This window comes from Entelurus aequoreus, linkage group LG16 (assembly GCF_033978785.1).
Source record: "Entelurus aequoreus isolate RoL-2023_Sb linkage group LG16, RoL_Eaeq_v1.1, whole genome shotgun sequence".
Lineage (NCBI taxonomy): Eukaryota > Metazoa > Chordata > Actinopteri > Syngnathiformes > Syngnathidae > Entelurus > Entelurus aequoreus.
The window spans coordinates 36564592-36583958 of record NC_084746.1 but is presented as its reverse complement, the minus strand read 5'-3'; the positions used below and the strand labels follow the sequence as shown (position 1 = coordinate 36583958).

General features: G+C 38.1%; 1 protein-coding gene across 2 annotated transcripts in view; it reads left to right on the top strand.

The window, feature by feature from the left end:
* The window catches only part of camsap2b (calmodulin regulated spectrin-associated protein family, member 2b), an 87049-nt gene that overhangs the window by 40452 nt on the left and 27230 nt on the right, over window positions 1-19367 (top strand). For both annotated transcript variants that reach the window (XM_062022764.1, XM_062022763.1), the window contains exons 5-10: window positions 10213-10354; window positions 10835-10974; window positions 17398-17488; window positions 17581-17676; window positions 17957-18026; window positions 18112-18393. In XM_062022764.1, the coding sequence (XP_061878748.1) occupies window positions 10213-10354; window positions 10835-10974; window positions 17398-17488; window positions 17581-17676; window positions 17957-18026; window positions 18112-18393 (821 nt within the window). The remainder of the gene's footprint in view (window positions 1-10212; window positions 10355-10834; window positions 10975-17397; window positions 17489-17580; window positions 17677-17956; window positions 18027-18111; window positions 18394-19367) is intronic.

Below are 19367 nucleotides of genomic sequence, written 5' to 3'. Positions count from 1 at the left end.
TTCTTCTATGCAGTCTCCATTGTTCATTAAACAAATTGCAAAAGATTCACCAACACAGATGTCCAGAATACTGTGGAATTTTGAAATGAAAACGGAGCTTTTTTGTATTGTATTCAATGGGGTAACAATACTTCTATCAACCGTTTACTTCACGCGCATACGTCATCATATCTAGACGTTTTCAACCGGAAGTGTGGCTGGAAATTTAAAATTGCACTTTATAAGTTAACCCGGCCGTATTGGCATGTGTTGCAATGTTAAGATTTCATCATTGATAAATAGTAGTAGTGGGTTTCAGTAGGCCTTTAAAGGGCTCATATTATTATTACTTTTTTCTAAATGTAAAATACTTCCTTGTGGTCTACATAACATGTAATGGTGGTTCTTTGGTCAAAATGTTGCATAAATGATGTTTTACAGATCATCTTCAAGTCGTTTTCTGACAGTCGCTTCAGGATGCGCTGTTTTGTGGGCGGTCTTTTACGTGGCTCACCTTCGACAGCGTCTTCACCCCGTCATCTTTGTTGTAGCGGTGTAGCGTGCAAGGACGGGAGTGGAAGAAGTGTCAAAAGATGGAGCTAACTGTTTTAATGACATTCAGACTTTACTTCAATCAATAACGGAGCAGCATCTTCTCATCCGTGGCTCACTAGTGCAACAACAACACCGGAAATGTGTCCCGTGAAAAACCGTCCGACCGGAACTCTCTAATAACTAAAGTTCCTTGGGTGAATAATGTAAACTCACTACACCGGTATGTTTTAGCGCTTTCAAAGCAAGTTTTCTTAAAGATAGAAGTAAGAACTTTACACTACTTTATATTAGAATTGGCAACAGCGGAGGATGAATGTCCCATAACAAGAAGATAGAGAAAAATAAGAAGCTTATTGACTATGGCGTCGCCACGGACTACAAAGGCGGACGCACGCAAATTTTCAGGACTTATACAGATCCCAAATACAGATCAGCAGGTACCAGAAGGTAAGAAAAGTTGCTTTTGCATAATAGTGCAAAACAAAACTCCAGATAATATGTCTTACCTTATATTCACACACCATAATAATACTTGTATGTTGAAGCACAGTACAATCCATCAAGCGGTGCGGCTTCATAGCTTACCAAAGTCGTAGTAAAAACATTTTGATAGATTTTTGAGCGCCGTGTGTAATGTTCTATATTTTCAATGGAACATATAAAATGTTGGTGTTGTTTACTTGAGTCATATTGCAGTCTACACGTATCTCTTATGTGTGACTGCCAACTTCTGGTCACGCTTATCATTTCCCCATGTACCAAATAAAATACAGTAGCTTCGAGGTCGGTAAGCACAACCAAATGTATTCAGTACATTAGGCACCGCGAGTTATGAGGCGCACTGTCGAGTTTTGAGAAAATGAAAGAATTTTAAGTGCGCCTTATAGTCTGAAAAATACGGTAAATTTCTATCGCATTCCCGTGAGTAATAAAATAGGTGTTGATATGTGATGGGTGGACTCACTTTTATAAGAGCTGAGTCGTGTGGTCTGGTGTTCCCTGTTACGGAACAAATTAACCGTTTTTAAAGGCCCGCAGCGTTACACAAGTTGCTCAGAAAGAGCTTTTCATAACGTGGGACGAAATGTACAAAAGTACTGGGACACCAGGTTAGAACACATACAGAAAGTGAAAATGAAAGAACATTTGGATTTGAGGGAACGCTTCATAGCTGGTGATCTTTGTAATAGTTCACCCCAAAGGAGTATTGTGGAGTTGTTAACTTCTTTCTTATCAAACTCATATGAGTTGGCTTTGCTTTCTGCACAAGACACAGTCAAGATGAACTAAATATGGATAAAGACTTTTTTTTTTTTATTATTGATAGGCCAATACCACATGTTATTTATCTGGTTCATTTAGTTTCTTGTCAAAGCACATTACACTGAGGGGTCTTTTGGAGTTTCTTTCTGCACTGGGAGCTCAAACAGACGTCTATTCATTGAGTGGAAGAGACAATTTCTCACACGCGCACACACACACACACACACACACGCACACACACACACACATTGGTGCAGGAGCACAAGACGCTGTCTATTCTGGGACGGTGTGAATAATTATTAATGGAGGTCTTGTGACTAATTGCTTCGCACGTATGTGCGTGGGGATTGTGTGAGAATGTTTATTACCTATGTTGGCATGAAGAATTTGATAGTTCGGCACACTTAAGTTAAAATGTTTTTTGCGTAATTGCAAAAATTAAATTGTGCCGATGTTTGAGGAAAAGGAAGGAACGCTTTTGTGGTATTTCACGTTATTTGTTCATATCTTAAAGGCCTACTGAAACCCACTACTACCGACCACGCAGTCTGATAGTTTATATATCAATGATGGAATCTTAACATTGCAACACATGCCAATACGGCCGGGTTAACTTATAAAGTGCAATTTTAAATTTCCTGCCACACTTCCGGTTGAAAACGTCTAGATATGATGACGTATGCGCGTGACGTCAACGGTTGATACGGAAGTATTGGTACCCCATTGAATACAATACAAAAAAGCTCTGTTTTCATTTCAAAATTCCACAGTATTCTGGACATCTGTGTTGGTGAATCTTTTGCAATTTGTTTAATGAACAATGAAGACTGCAAAGAAGAAAGTTGTAGGTGGGATCGGTGTATTAGCGGCTGGCTGTAGCAACACAACCAGGAGGACTTACTTGGATAGCAGATGCGCTAGCCGGCGCTAGCCGATGCTAGCCGACGCTAGCCGCCAACCGCACGGATGATCGGGTGAAGTCCTTCGTCCTTCCGTCGATCGCTGGAACGCAGGTGAGCACGGGTGTTGATGAGCAGATGAGGGCTGGCGTAGGTGGAGCGCTAATGTTTTTATCATAGCTCTGTGAGGTCCCGTTGCTAAGTTAGCTTCAATGGCGTCGTTAGCAACAGCATTGTTAAGCTTTGCCAGGCTGGGATTTATTAACCGTGTAGTTACATGTACATGGTTTAATAGTATTGTTGATCTTCTGTCTATCCTTCCAGTCAGGGATTTATTTATTTTGTTTCTATCTGCATTTGAGCCCGATGCTATCACGTTAGCTCAGTAGCTAAAGAGCTTCGCCGATATATTGTTGTGGAGATAAAAGTCACTGTGAATGTCCATTTCGCGTTCTCGACTCTCATTTTCAAGAGGATATAGTATCCGAGGTGGTTTAAAATACAAATCTGTGATCCACAATAGAAAAAGGAGAGAGTGTGGAATCCAATGAGCCAGCTTGTACCTAAGTTACGGTCAGAGTGAAAAAAGATAGGTCTTGCACTGCATTCTAGTATTTCACTCTAACGTACCTCATCCACGAATCTTTCATCCTCGCTCAAATTAATGGGGTAATCGTCACTTTCTCGGTCTGAATCGCTCTCGCTGCATTGAAAACAATGGGGAATTTTGAGGAGTCCTTCCTCTGGTGACGTCACGCTACTTCCGGTACAGGCAAGGCTTTTTTTTATCAGCGACCAAAAGTTGCAACTTTTTCGTCGATGTGTTCTACTAAATCCTTTCAGCAAAAATATGGCAATATCGCGAAATGATCAAGTATGACACATAGAATGGATCTGCTATCCCCGTTTAAATTTTAAAAATTCATTTCAGTAGGCCTTTAAATACCAACTTTTTTTTTTTTTTTACATACACTAAAAAAAAATCTGTAGATTTTACAGTTAAAAAAAACTGGCAACTCAGTCACCAGAATTTTACTGTAAAATATACAGGGTTTTTTAGAACATATTACTGCAAATGGAAAAACAGTACTAGTGTTTTTTTTCATTCTTACAACTGAGCTGCCATTTTTTTTTACCGTAAAAAAATGTGATACCGTTTTTCCATTTACAGTAATACACCGTAAAAACAACAACCGTAGATGCAAAAACTGGCAGCTCTATCGACAGAATTTGACGATAAAAAATATGTTCAATTTACAGTAAAATGCTGTAAAGCTATACTGTAAGACCTATACTCAAATTTTTACATTGTACAATTTGATTGGCAACATGCTTTGAAATCATAAGTCCAGCAGATATTTAAGTATTTATTTTTATTTTGACCAAAAAAAAAATGTTTTTGGAAAGTATGATTTTGGATAATATTAAAGTTTAAGAGGTATGCAATTTTGTGAAGTACATATATTTTTCTGCCAAAATGGAAAAAAACAATACAGTTAGTAAGAAAGTATTTTACTAAAAAAATGTTCTTTCTAGGTGTTTGCGGGCCATATAAAATGATCTGGCGGGCCATATAAAATGATCTGGCGGGCCATATAAAATGATCTGGCGGGCCAGATCTGTCCCCTGGGCCTTGAGATTGACATGTGAAATAAATTAAATGGCTTTTTTTTCCAGAATTTTAGTTACATAAATACAATGTGCCCATGCAAATACATTTTACTTGATGGCGGCCATGTTTTTTCAACCAATGTTACTCAAATTTTACACACGTGCTTGTCAGTCCCCTAAGAAGGGTGTACCATTTCATGGCACCCTCAAATTACAGTGGGTGTTTGAGCTGCTTGAGAAATTTCAAGTCGCTTCCATTCATGAGGTTTAATAATTGGTGTATTTTCCAGAAAAATAATAGCACAAACAACACAGGAGGGGTGCATGTTTTCAGAAATGTTCATCCTTGTTCATCCAGAGTTAGCTTAAACCAATGAATACTTGTACATAGAGTCAAAAGTACAGAAATGTTCTTATTTAGCTAGTATAAAATTCTGCATTTTTTCAATGTGAGGACAGTTGGTCATTTAATCAGGTCCAATACAAAATGAAATACTGTGTATGTAACAGAGCTTGTTCTTGGCCCTAATGCCCCTCTCTCCTGTTGTTGTCCAATCATCTTCCACCACCAAGTCTACCAGCAAATGGTACTGGAGACTTGTACCTGTAAGTCCATCCAATCATAAAACACACCTCTCCCCAAAACCTTTATCTAACCACAATTTTCACCTTCCATCACCTGACTCATTCAGTCCCTACAGGATTTCGCGATGTCGCGATCACGACAATTCATGCAAATTCAACCAATTCCCGGGATTTATGTTCGGCCTTGCAACTTGGTCCAAAGCCTGCTAGTTCACCAGACATTTGTCCAATAACTGTTAATTTCTTCCAATCTAATTGTTTTTATTGCTCGAATGGCACAATTGTCATCCTCCCGCATAGTTTAGAGCTACTTCCTGTTTCTGTCTACGGCACTAGGTCTTCTGGGTAATGTAGTTTACAAACATTTACTTCCTACTTTACATTCATTTGTCTAATCATTAAACCTTTATTATCTTCTCTCATCAACAACAACAATTATCGATACAGATCACTCTCAACAGTTCACAAATGCTCTTAACGTGCGGGGGTAAATGTGTTGGAACCAAAATGAATGTTTAAGATAGACAAACACTTTTCAAGCATAAAACATACACAGAGAATGTCTGCAACGTCAGGACAACAGTGCAGACAACGAACAAAATGGCAGCTTTTGGCGGCGTTTCTTCTTGAAATAAGAATTATTGCTATTATTAGTTATAATTAAAGTAGTTAGAAATAGTACAGTAAATTAACAATAAACTAAAACAGAAAATGTGCTTTTAATGCCATCTAGTCTCTACTTTTAAGACTAATTCATTTAAAAACTCAGGTTATGTTTACAAGGAATTAAGGTTGTACGGTATACCGGTACTAGTATAGTATCGCGGTACTAATGAATCAACAACGGTACTATACTCTGTTTGAAAAGTACCGGTTCTGTCTATCTGTGTTGGCCCTGCGATGAGGTGGCGACTTGTCCAGGGTGTACCCCGCCTACCGCCCGAATGCAGCTGAGATAGGCTCCAGCACCCCCTGCAACCCCGAAAGGGACAAGCGGTAGAAAATGGATGGGTCCCCAATTTAGAAAAAATAATTTTTTGCGGGCGTGCCGTCACTTCATGACATTGCTGGTTTTACGAGCAGAGGAACATGTTCGGCAGCGCACAATCACGGAGTACTTACAAGCTGACACAGTGTGTAGACAGAAAAGGGAGAATGGATGCATTTTGGCCTAAAAACTAACGATAAAAGTGAAGTTATAACACTAAAACACCCTCAGGAAGAGGTGCTTTAAGACATGGCTAGCTAGTTAGCGGCTAACATCCATCCTCAGTCGGCAGTGTTTTCTACTTCTAAATCATTAATCCTCGCCTCCATGGTGACAAATAAAGTGAGTTTCTTATAAGTAGCATTATCACTGACGGACGAGGAATAGCTAAACATGCTTCACTACAGGAGGATACAATAGCTCACCGGCGTCACCGCTAACTAAAGCTAGCGTTCCTGAATGTAAACAAATGCCATGGGTGGATCTACACCTGACATCCACTGTAATGATACCAAGTACAATAGCGTATCTAGTCGATACTACTATAATTACATCGATATTTTTTATCGTCACAAAATTCATATTATGTTTATAAACTCAGGAAATAGGTTCCTAGACACATGAGGATTTTGAATATGACCAATGTATGATCCTGTAACTACTTGGTATCGGACCGATACCTAAATTTGTGGTATCATCCAAAACTAATGTAAAGTATCAAAGAACAGAAGAATAAATGATTATTACATTTTAACAGAAGTGTAGATAAAACATGTTGAAACAGAAATTAATCAGATATTAACAGTAAATGGAAAAGTAGATAAATAATCAATTTTTACAGCTTTTCCTTTAGAATTTTGACAAAATAATAGAATGATAAATTACACAATATGTTCAGGACAAGCGGTAGAAAATGGATGGATGGATAGATGGATGTTACTGCATATGTCAGCAGACTAATAAGGAGCCTTTGTTTGTTTACTTACTACTAAAAGACAAGTTGTCTAGTATGTTCACTATTTTATTTAAGGACAAAATTCTTCTTTGATTGCAATAATAAACATATGTTTAATGTACCCTAAGATTTTTTGTTAAATTAAAGCCAATAATGCCATTTTTGTGGTCCCCTTTGTTTAGAAAAGTATCGAAATACAGTACCGGTACCAAAATATTGGTATCGGGACAACCCTAGTCTCTACTTTTAAGACTAATTCATTTAAAAAGTCAGGTTAGGTTTACAAGGAACACTTAAAACATTAATAACAAATTCATAAAATCACAAGTTCAGGCATTTTAAGCTGCGACAATCGCAAAAGAAGCCCGCGAAATTCTGGAAGGACTCTTCCCTTTTTGCATGTAGCCCTGAAACCATGCCCCTCGTGTAAAAATACTCCAAATCGTCAGTGTAGCTCGTTTTCTCTGACAGTCCAGACTGAGAATGTAATTAAATTGTCTTGTGCTCCTGTGTGTTTATGGCTAAACTAGGAGCTGGGCTGCCTTCAAGACAAATGTAGTAATGTTGTCTCTGTGGCTTTCATTGGCCTGGTAGAGATGTACAGGATATCAAGCCTGCGATGAAGTGTTGTCTCCTACAGTTGTTACGATGCCACTGGGTGGTACTGCATATGCAGAATGCTGCATTGGATAACAGGAATTTAAAAGCAACTAGATGAGGCAATTCCTAAAGGAAATGTGTGTGAATGTTCCAATGCTGAAGTTGAACTGAAATGCTGACAGAATGTAGTATGAATGTAAGAATAGTTTGAATGTTGAAATGGTTTGAATGTTGAAGAGTTTGAATTTCCAGGAAAAACTAAATTTGGTTTAGAACTTGGAAAAGTGTTAGTTGGATGAGTGGAATGTGTTGATGTTGGAATGGTTTGAGTAGGTTGAAAACTGTGAATTGTGGAAATAAAAAAAAATGGACAATTCATTTTGAATGGGGAAAATGTACCTGAAAACTGGAAATTCTTGGAAATATGTTTTTTTTTTTAATTGTTGAAGGAGAGCACACAATTTTGAACAGGCTGAATATTTTGGAGTTGGAACGGTTTGAATCGGATGAAAATTGTGGGAATTGTGGAACTTTGAAAAATGTCCCATTCATTTCAATGGGAATTTCATGGAAATTTGGGAATTTCGGGAAAAGCAGGAATCTTTTGGAAAATGTTAAAAGACTTAAATGTTGGTGTTGGAATTTTTCAAATCGGTTGAGAAATGTGGAAGTAGTAACATTTTTAATTGAGAAATGGTATTAAGGAATTCCAAGAATTTCAGGGAATTTTTTCAGTTAAAAAAAACAACTTAGTTTTTTTGTCCTAAATAGGAGGAATATTGGACGGTGGAATGGTTGAAGTGGTTTGAAAAAAGTGGAAGGAGTCGTTGCCAGAAAAAAGGGTTTAAAAAAAAGGGAAATCTGGAAATTTCTGGATTTTTTTTTAAACTTGGACAAATAATAGTTTGAATGTCCAAGATGAGTGGAATGTGTTGAAGGTGGAATGGTTTGAATCGGTAAAAAAAAATTGGAAATGGTGGAAGTTTGAAAAATGGCCAATTCGTTTTGAATGGGAAAAATTTCCTGGAAAACCTGGAATTCTGGGAAATCTGGGAATTTTTGGAATTTGTCAAGAGAAAGCCCGCAATTCCCAAATAGGCTGAACTGTTTGAAGTTGAAACGGTTTGAATCGGATAAACAATGTGGGAGTTGTGGAACTTTGAAAAATGTCCCATTCATTTCAATGGGAATTTCATGGAAATTTGGGAATTTCGGGAAAAGCGGGAATTTTTTGGAAAATGTTAAAAGACTTGAGTGTTCAGAATGTGTTGAAATGGTTGGAAACTTTGAAAAATGTCCCATTCATTTCAGTGGGAATTTTGTGGAAATTTGTAAATTTCATGGAAATTTGTGAATTTCGGGAAAAACAGGAATCTTTTGGAAAATGTTAAAAGACTTAAATGTTGGTGTTGGAATTTTTCAAATCGGTTGAGAAATGTGGAAGTAGTAACATTTTTAATTGAGAAATGGTATTAAGGAATTCCAAGAATTTCAGGGAATTTTTTCAGTTTAAAAAAACAACTTTGTTTTTTTGTCCTGATTAGGAGGAATGGTTTGACGGTGGAATGGTTGAAGTGGTTTGAAAAATGTGGAAGGACTCGTCGCCAGAAAAAAGGGTTTAAAAAAAAAGGGAAATCTGGGAATTCCTGGATTTTTTTTTTAACTTAGACAAATAATAGTTTGAATGTCCAAGATGAGTGGATTGTGTTGAAGGTGGAATGGTTTGAATCGGTTAAAAATTTCGGAAATGGTGGAAGTTTGAAAAATGGCCAATTCATTTTGAATGGGAAAAATTTTCTGGAAAACCTGGAATTCTGGGAAATCTGGGAATTTTTGGAATTTGTCAAGAGAAAGCCTGCGATTCCCAAATAGGCTGAACAGTTTGAAGTTGAAACGGTTTGAATCGGATAAACAATATGGGAGTTGTGGAACTTTGAAAAATGTCCCATTCATTTCAATTGGAATTTCATGGAAATTTGGGAATTTCGAGAAAAGCGGGAATTTTTGAGAAAATGTTAAAAGACTTGGATGTTCAGAATGTGTTGAAATGGTTGGTGTTGGAATTTTTCAAATCGGTCGAGAAACGTTGAAGTAGGAACATTTTTAATTGAGAAATTGTATTAAGGAACTCCAAGAATTTCCGGGAATTTTTTCAGTTAAAGAAAACAACTTTGTTTTTTTGTCCTGATTAGGAGGAATTATTTGACGGTGGAATGGTTGAAGTGGTTTGAAAAATGTGGAAGGGGTAGTCGCCAGAAAAAATGGTCAAAAAAGTGTTTGAAAAAAAGGGAATTCTGTGAATTCCTGGAATATTTTTGAACTTGGAAAAATCATACTTTGAATTTCCAGCATGAGTGGAATATGTTAAAGCTTGAAAAATATGGAAATGGTGGGATGGCCAATTTATTTTGAATGGGAAAAAAGTCCCGGAAAACCTGGAATCCTGGGAAATCTGGGAATTTTTGGAATTTGTCAAGGGAAAGGTGAAATAGGCCCTAATAGGCTGAAGTTGGAACGGTTTGAATCGGGTGAAAAATGTGGAAGTTAGAGAGTGCCAAAATCTGGAGAAGAAATAGATGAATAGATGTGAATGTTTTGGAGCATTCACACAATAACACATTTTATGATTATTTTAACCCCAATTGTCCGTATTGGGCATGCAACCCCGTGCTTCCCTCCCCTAGTTTATGTGCATGCAGATTAAAAAAAAGTCTACTATATAACAAGGAAGATGACACATAGGTTAGGTGATGATGACGTTGTTTCTATGGTTACAGGTGCGTTACAGAAGGGAGCAAATTCAGCAGAGGAGTGCACCCTCGCTCCCCCTGGTGGACAACCTGCTAAAGGACAACACAGACGGCTGCGCCCTGGCTGCTCTGCTACATTTCTACTGCCCACAGACCGTTAGATTAGAAGGTAAGGTTCCATTATTGGAATAAATAAGGCTGCAGTGCTGTATAAAACTAAACAAAAAACAGCCTCACTGTTTTTAATGATGATAATCTAAAGAAAGGTTAAAGAAAGGCGTCCTCGTTTCTAAGAATGCTCCGGGCTGGGTGCTGATTTGGTCATGGGGGCTGTGTGACGGAGAGGCTGCTATTTCAAAGATAAACAACTCAACGCTCTGAGAGCTCACACACATGTACACTAGATGTGGAAGTGGTCTACACATCTCAAAGATGTCGTAGCTGACAGTTGTACATTTAAAAAAGATTTTAAAAAACAAGCCTGATAATTTACAAAGAGACAAATGTGTCATACATTCCTTCATCCTTGCAACTGACGACATAGGAAAGCATTTATTGTCCCGTCTAAACATGGCCTTATCTCCTCCTCCTTCTTCCTGTCGACCCCCTCCCTCGTGTGTGCACTTGACCCCGCCTCCGGGCCGAGCAGATGTGTGCCTGAAGGAGACCATGTCGCTGGCTGACAGTCTGTACAACCTGCAGCTGGTGCAGGAGTTCTGCAGGACCAACTTGAACCGCTGCTGCCACTTCAGCCTAGAGGACATGCTCTACGCACACGCATCCATAAAGGTAGGGTGAACAGTCACAGGGAGCATTTTGTCCCCTGAAAAAACAGAAAATGAAGGAAAGAAGAAGAAATATTGGACATACCTCTCATATAAACAGATCTAATGTGATATGTATGCAACTAAATGTAAAGTTAAGTCATTTTTGTTTGTTACTAAAATATTGATTAATATACTATTTTGACAGATAGGATTGCATTGTGTATTTTTTTGTTTAACATATTTCACAATACGAAGGTCCTGAGTAGTCCTGAGTTCTATCCCGGACTCGGGATCTTTCTGTGTGGCGTTTGCATGTTCTCCCCGTGACTGTGTGGGTTCCCTCCGGGTACTCTGGCTTCCTCCCACCTCCAAAGACATGCACCTGGGGATAGGTTGATTGGCAACACTAAATGGTCCCTAGTGTGTGAATGTGAGTGTGAATATTGTCTGTCTATCTGTGTTGGCCCTGTGATGAGGTGGCGACTTGTCCAGGGTGTACCCCGCCTACCGCCCGAATGCAGCTGAGATAGGCTCCAGCGACCCCCTGCGACCCCAAAAGGGACAAGCGGTAGAAAATGGATGGATTGACATATTTTTTATTGAGCATTGATTGGGCAAATACCTATACATGCAATCATACATATTTCAGGCCTTGAATTGTAACTTTTTAAGGTCAAGGCAAGTGTTGCCTTAAAGGAGGGCTCATATTTTAGGGCACCAAGGCAAACAGGCTCCAAACATATACGTATATATATATATATGTATATATACCCGTGACTGCGTGAGTTCCCTCCGGGTACTCCAGCTTCCTCCCACCTCCAAAGACATGCACCTGGGGATAGGTTGATCGGTAACACTAAATTGGCCCTAGTGTGTGAATGTGAGTGTGAATGTTGTCTGTCTGTATCTGTGTTGGCCCTGCGATGAGGTGGCGACTTGTCCAGGGTGTACACCGCCTTCCACCCGAATGCAGCTGAGATAAGCTCCAGCACCCCCCGCGACCCCAAAAGGGACAAGCGGTAGGAAATAGATGGATGGATGGATCTATATATATATATAGGTATAGATATATAGATATACGTTAGGTCAGGAAAAAACACAGAGGCTATTTCATCCCTACAAGCCTCTTCAGGGGATTTTCCCTGAAGAGCAGTGAAACCTGCGAAACAGGCTTGTAGGGATAAATAGCCTCTGTGTTTTTTCCTGCCCTTTTGTATATTCCGCTCTACCCCGGTATTGAGCACTGTATAACGGATAAACTACAGAAACCTTGACTTGATATATGGATATAGATATATAAACTTATTTAAATTCATTATTAATATCAACTTGTCAGCTTTTTGTCATTTCAGAATGCCTTTATCTCTATTTTTACATTTTGATGGAGGGAGGTATTTTTAAATGTTTTATTATTTATTCATTTTTTTAAGTTATGTACATTTATATGTACATGTAGTTGCAGTATCGGGACAGATCCATTAAGAGTTTGAGCAGAAATATGTCATATAGGAATTAACTACACAATAACACATTAACAAAATGATGTGTCACATGAATGGTTTTTGAAGTAACACCTTTGTGACATGAAATAAACACAAGAAATGTAATGTAATGGTGTTTACTTTTTGATATTAATATAAAACTCAAAGCAGTTTGGCGAATGAAGATGAAGTCTAATAAACAAGCTTTGTTCTTCTCCAACGCCTCCTATCAGTACAACAGTTTGGCCAACAAAAATAAAGAGGAGTGACACCTCGCACCTCGAATACACAATCTTCACAGCCTGCGTTCAATTCGATGAGAAGACAAAACATTTAAATAAAGGAGGAGTCAACATCCTAGTGAACAAAGTAAAGAATTTATAAACAAGTTGTGACAACGTTCACGACACGTCACCTGTTGCATGTTTCCTCACCTCATTAACTCTCAGTCACAGCAGCTGATGAACGCTGTATTGAGAAAATAAAAGTAACATCAAATAGTTTTCTCCTTCGCTGTATACTTTTAGTGTGGGGACAAGTGTCTCCAATATTGTTCACACCTGTCTCCATCTAAACCCTGCAGTGCACTCTTAAACGCACGGCGGGAAGCAAGGGAAAATTACCTTAAACCAAGCGTTTGGCTCCGTTTACTGTGAGGGGAAATCTCCGGAGCAAAGTCTGTGTAGCTTGTCCGCCATGATTATCAAACCAAACGACTCTCGTGCACATGCGCCTGACTTCATGTTGCCTAAAATGCATTAATAAATGACGGGTTTTCGGTAATTAAAAAATTAGACAGTGTTAATAACCGTCTTTTTATCGCAAATTATCATTATACCCTTTACCGTTACATCCCTCTTCCATTAACAAGTAAAAAGTCAAGGGCGGTCATGGCATGTTTTTACCGCTGACGTTGGTCAATTTTTTTAGGGCATTACGGCAAATGACGAGGGCGGTTGCTGCTTTGGCCGCAGTTGCCGTGGTTAAATTTGAGCTCTGATATTAGTGGTGCAAAATAGATTTTGGACAGCTTTTTATCGGGCCAATATGAGGAATTATAACGTCATACTGATAAATACAATAACATTAAAAAATAGCTAGGATGGCTGTTAAAAAAAAAAAAAAGCAGAAACAATATTCAGTGAGGCGATATTACTGAGAGTACTGTGCTGTGTGTAGGTTAGGGTGAGCAAATAAAGCACTACCTTTCTCCTACTCTTGCTGTAAACTTCCCCTGAGTGTAAACAAACAAGGTGTCGATCATGTGGGAGGTCATCAAGGAGGACATTTCACATGCTATTTGCACCAAATGTTCTACAAACATTCTGCAAGGACGGAAACAAAAACATTGCGCTTCAACACATCAAACCTAATCAGCCACATGAAACGCCAGCATCATTACGACAGTGTTTTTTTTGAAAGCCTACGAAAACGCCTGCTGCTAAAGAGGCTTCCCCAAAGCCAGCTGCAAAGATAGGTGTGCACAAACTAGAGAAATCTAAATAAAAAAATAATAAACATAAATAAGTTATTGAGAAGCAGGAAGTGACTGTACCTGTATGAGTTTTGGATTGGAAAAAAAAGTTATCCCTACTCTACTGTATATACGTAAAAGGGAAAGCCTTTAACAAAAAACAATGTTTATATTTTCACTTAAAACAGTATAAACAAAACCTACATATATTTTATTTTTTGTCATTTTGATTCATGTTGACAGATTTTGACTGATGTTTAAACATTAAAAAAAAAAAGATCTTTGCAAGAAAGTATTTACTAGCAGAATTGAATGACATATAAGACATTGTGTACAATTTGTATGTAAATGCAATACATGCTTTTATAAAGATACTAATTTACTGGCTATAACTACAATAGTTTAAAAACACTTCAATCACAATAATAAGCATGAAATTTTGTCATGTTTATACTTGTATACTTTTTTTAATAGTACAATTGTATTATATATATTATTATGATTAATACAATTATTATCATGACGTATTTTCTATTATTTATTATTTCCTTTATGGTTTAGTGTAAAATATAGAGAGTTTTTTTGGGCCAGAATTCAAGCTTAATAAATTAATTATTTGAATAATACATAATAAAACTACAAATTAAAATATTTAATAATTCACAAATGTATACTTTCATTGTGGAATATATTATGAAACAATTGTGTTGAAACTATTTAGGTTTGTCCATATATTTATTTGATTTTTTTTTTTTTTACGGCTTTTTTATTGGATATCAGATTGCGCAGGGGGATCTAATGTGTAAAAATATGTAGCCAGGAAATTACACATAAAAAAAACACATGAAAACATAACTTCTCTACAGTCAATGAATGTGTAAAATGCACGGCAGTCCTGGTTTAATGTTGTTTTCAGCTGAAAGAGATTGAAGAAGTTATTTTGGAGAGTAAGGAGAGACAAAGCAGGATATTACAAAAAGGGAAAAATGAGTCAGGCAAGGAAAAACTTAAATGTGTGTTGGAGGCTTGTTGTTATGCGCCTTTATTTGCTGGAGCCACTAGCGAGTATGGCTGCACCGCTAGACAAAATGAATGTGACAGAATGTGTGTGGACGGGTGCATGGGTAGGACAGACGCTGGCGGGCGACTCCACACAGAGGACAGACCCTTGCAGTCCTGGCTTGTCTCTGCCTGTCTCTCTTGTTCTCTCCCTCCTCTTTTTTTCTACAACAACAAAACAAACTTCGGAGCTCCACACATGATACAACCAGTGTTTGTGGCAAGTGAAAGCCAACTGGAGTGTAAGAGGAGCTCTGTGGTGTCAAGACAGTAAGAGTTGGTGGGTACAAACATTTAGATTCCTGGCACAGTCACAGCTGACTTTCAGGCTGTGAAACATCACTAGTGTTTGTCACTCTGGTGACGGCACCAAACCACATGATATACACACCTTAGGTTCTGTGGTTTCACAACTTTTTACACCTCAAAACATACACCCCTATTGTGTTGCTTGTGCTATTATTTTTATTGTGAACGATTGGCAAAATTCCAAAAAAAAGTGCAGTTCCCCTTTAAAGGTTTTAGTGAAAGCATTTTAGATTTGAAATTATTTGTGATGCATAATGACCAAAAACAGTGTTTTAGTCGTCACCAATTTGTCATGGTCCCACATGACAGCCAGGTTCGGACTAAAGTTATTTTCCTGTGTTTCCACCATTGTTTCCTGTTTGAGACTCCTTTGTTATTTCTACTTCCTGCTTGTCACCGTATGGTTCACATTCAATCTTGTTTGAAGGAAAGCTAAAAGTGCACCTTAATTAATGTTGTGTTTAGCTTAACTTGATTCAGCCGAATTCGGACTTCCAACTGCTCGATCATTGTTTTTTGCTTGTTGTCTCCAAACAGTTGTGCTTATCATCTCCTTTGTCGCATAGCCTTTCTTTTACCTCCAATGCCCGTTTGCTTTTGTGCATCTTCTTGCGGCAATATTTTGTTTGTACTTTTCCCTAATAAGGAGGCTTACTACGCTTTTCGCCTGCCATCTCTGCTTTCTTGGTTCCAGACCCACTACACCAGGGATGTCAAACTGGTAACAGTAACTGGTAGCTTGTAACAGTGAATAATGTATGAATTTGCCTCCGGATTTCATTATTAATTATGTAAATTGTTTTAAGTAAACTGTCAAATTTACAGTAAAAACTTTTCATTTACAAAAAGTTATTGTAAAATATAGTGTTTTTGTTGTTTTTTTACAACATTTTACGCTAAATGGAAAAACAGTACCACTGTTTTTTTGGGGGGGGTTGGGGGTTTACGGAAAAATCTGGCAGCTTAGTTGCCAGAATTGTTGTGTTAAATTGACATTGGTTTTTACAACATTATATTCTTCATGAAAAAACAGCACAAGTTCTTCTGGCAACCTAGCTGCCAGTTTTTGTACCGTAAAAACAAATTTACCGTCTTTACATTTACAGTAAAACACCCTTAAAAACAGCAACCGTAGATTTTACGGTCAAAAAATGGCAGATCAGTCAACAGAATTTTTACACAAAAAACAGTAGTAGTTTTTTTCAATTTACAGTAATATGCTGTAAAGAACACCGTAAAATGTATTGTCATTTTTATTAATTTGATGGGTAGTTTGCAGTAATGTTAAGTATTTGTAAGTATTTTTATTTAGACAAAAACATGTTTGGAAAGTATGATGATATACTGTAATATTTTTTGCAATATTGGATACTATTAAAGTTTAAAAGGTATGCAATTTCAAGCAGTACATATATGTTTTCTGTCTAAATGAAATAAAATCAATTACATTTAGTGAGAAAATATGAAGTACTTTATTGACACATGTCATTTCCAGGTGTTTGCGGGCCAGATAAAATGATGTCACGGGCCACATCTGGCCCCTGGGCCTTGAGTTTGACACTAGTGCACGACACCAAGCCAGACTCTAACACAATTTCCACTAATTATAGAATTCACATATCAACATGAAAACACCTTATATTTACCATGTAAATGTTTGCCTTTTGGATTGAAACAGTCATGAAACAGTAAAAAAAACATTCTTCCACATCAGCCTCCACTTATAAATGCATTTGACAGTAACACAATCTCATGCTTTATGCATCCATCTGTGCATGTACTTAACTTATTTCCAGATGCTGTATTTTTTTTTGGTTTGTCATTGAACGAGCCAGACAGTAAAACATGCACACATTTTCCATTTTGCGTGTTCTTGCTTCTTTTCCAGTTCCTTAGCAACACAAGCCTTGACCTAATATATTGATCACATGTCTTGTAGAATGTTGTGATCATCCAGCATCCTTAAACAGGAGTAGAGAGATGTGTTATTACAAATTATTTTGGAAATTAACATTCATGCTGACTTTGTCATGGAAGAGTCAATTCATTGGTTGTTAATTGTTGTATTTGTAGTTTGTGCAGACTGATCTGCATAACTGTGTGTGTGCGCCTGTTGTTGCAGAGTAACTACTTGGTGTTCCTGGCCGAGCTTTTCTGGTGGTTCGAAGTGGTTAAACCCTCATTCGTTCAGCCCAGAGTCTTTGACCCTAATGGTATGGGGTGCGACTTTGCCATCGATAACAATATCAACATGCTGTTTGTTGATTTGACACAGCAACTAACCGCCATCTGTCCAACTCTGCAGCTTGTGTGGTTGTAAGACCATGCAGAAATATGGCTCCCGTGTCCAAGCAGAGCTATGTGGACAGACCTGACAGCCCAGAAGACATCGCTGATGAAGGTTTATTTTCTATTGTTAATTATGTTTAGAATACAATCTTATAAATCATTTAATGTTATACAACTTTACATGTATAGTACATGCCATGCTTTGACTGTGATTCTGCATGCATGTTTCCCCCTAGTGGCTGACAGTCACAACGCAGCTTGTGTTGCATCCATATTTGTACACATTTACTGTGAAAAGTGGCCTGAACATAAGATCCATCCATCCAAGATATCAAATTAAAAAGCGGATATTATGATATTTATCAAGTTTATTCTCTTTTTTTCTGAATTAGGTGTAATGAAGAGATCTACCTCCATGTCCTTTGTGGATGGTTGTGTTGGGACTTGGCCACAAGAGAGACGGTTTGTGTTTATAATTCAACTTTTTATTAGCAGCTCTTTTATTTCCAATTTAGTGTTTTGACTCACATCTTTCTCCCTCCTTCAGCTCTTCCACACGGGGAATCTCCTTTGAGATTCCTCTGGATGGAGAACCCACCGCACCGTTGTGTGAGGCTCCCTCCCTCCGCAGTATGACCCGCTCTGCTAGCAGCGACGGTATCGGGTTCAAAGTTCACCATGCACCTCGAGGCGGCATGAAGCGGCATGTGTCCGTGGCGCCCGTCAGCGTAAACGGACAGAACAGACACATCACAGAGGAGGATGAGGACTTTAGCCCCCGTAGACCCCTGGGCAGGAACAACACCTTCTCCATCAAGAATCAAAGCAGGTAGACTGACGTTTTGTATGTAATCCATTAAGGTATTTTCCGGACAATAGGGCACACCAGATTATAAGGCGCACCGCCGATGAATGGTCTATTTTTGATCTTTTTTCATGTATAAGGAGTCATATTATCATTGTAGTGGATTGTCCGAAGCTTAAGCAGGCAACAAAAGTAGTTTAGTACAACAAATTTATTTACCCATTATCAGAAGTGCAGGTTGAATTAAGTTGTCCGTGCAAGCAGACACAATGTACTCCAGAGCACACAAGACACACACAAGCCAAAATCACCCCCGAGTTCCGGTCTTCTGCCACTTTTTATATGTCTGTTGTGCGTCATCGTTCCTTATCGAGTGCGTCCGTGTCTTGTTTTGCTTTTCCTATCTGTTCCATAACAACTCGAATCCTTTAGACAGTCAACACATTCTATAGACAGGTTGGCACGACTTAATATTCACTTTTGTCCCACAACTGGTCCATTCAATGGCACAAAAATACAAGAGTATTGAAAATGAGCGGACATTCTTAAAAGACAAGAAATATAGGTCAAAAGGTCAGAAATTCTACTACATACCCGCCTTCCAGGGTCTTAAGACCCTGGACCAAAACAATTTCTGATATAGACCACTAACTTAAATCTCTACCGCAGATAGAGGCAAAAACCTCAATGTTTTTATACGAGGCAAAAATTCCGTCTATGACCCTCCTTCAGAGCGATCGCTGTTACCAGCCTGCAGTAAAACCATCTCACAGAACACAATTAGTGGCCTACCCTTTGATTTAGTAAAGGAATAACAAATACTTTGATCATGAACATCATTGAACATAAATAGATGAATGTATATAGACTTATGACTGTAAGACATTTGCAAAAATATTTTTCCCGGCATTTGCAATGGATGTAGTTACCAATATTGTTAATTACCAATTAATTTTGAACACACAACTGAATTTCGTATGAGTCCATGTTCGATTAGT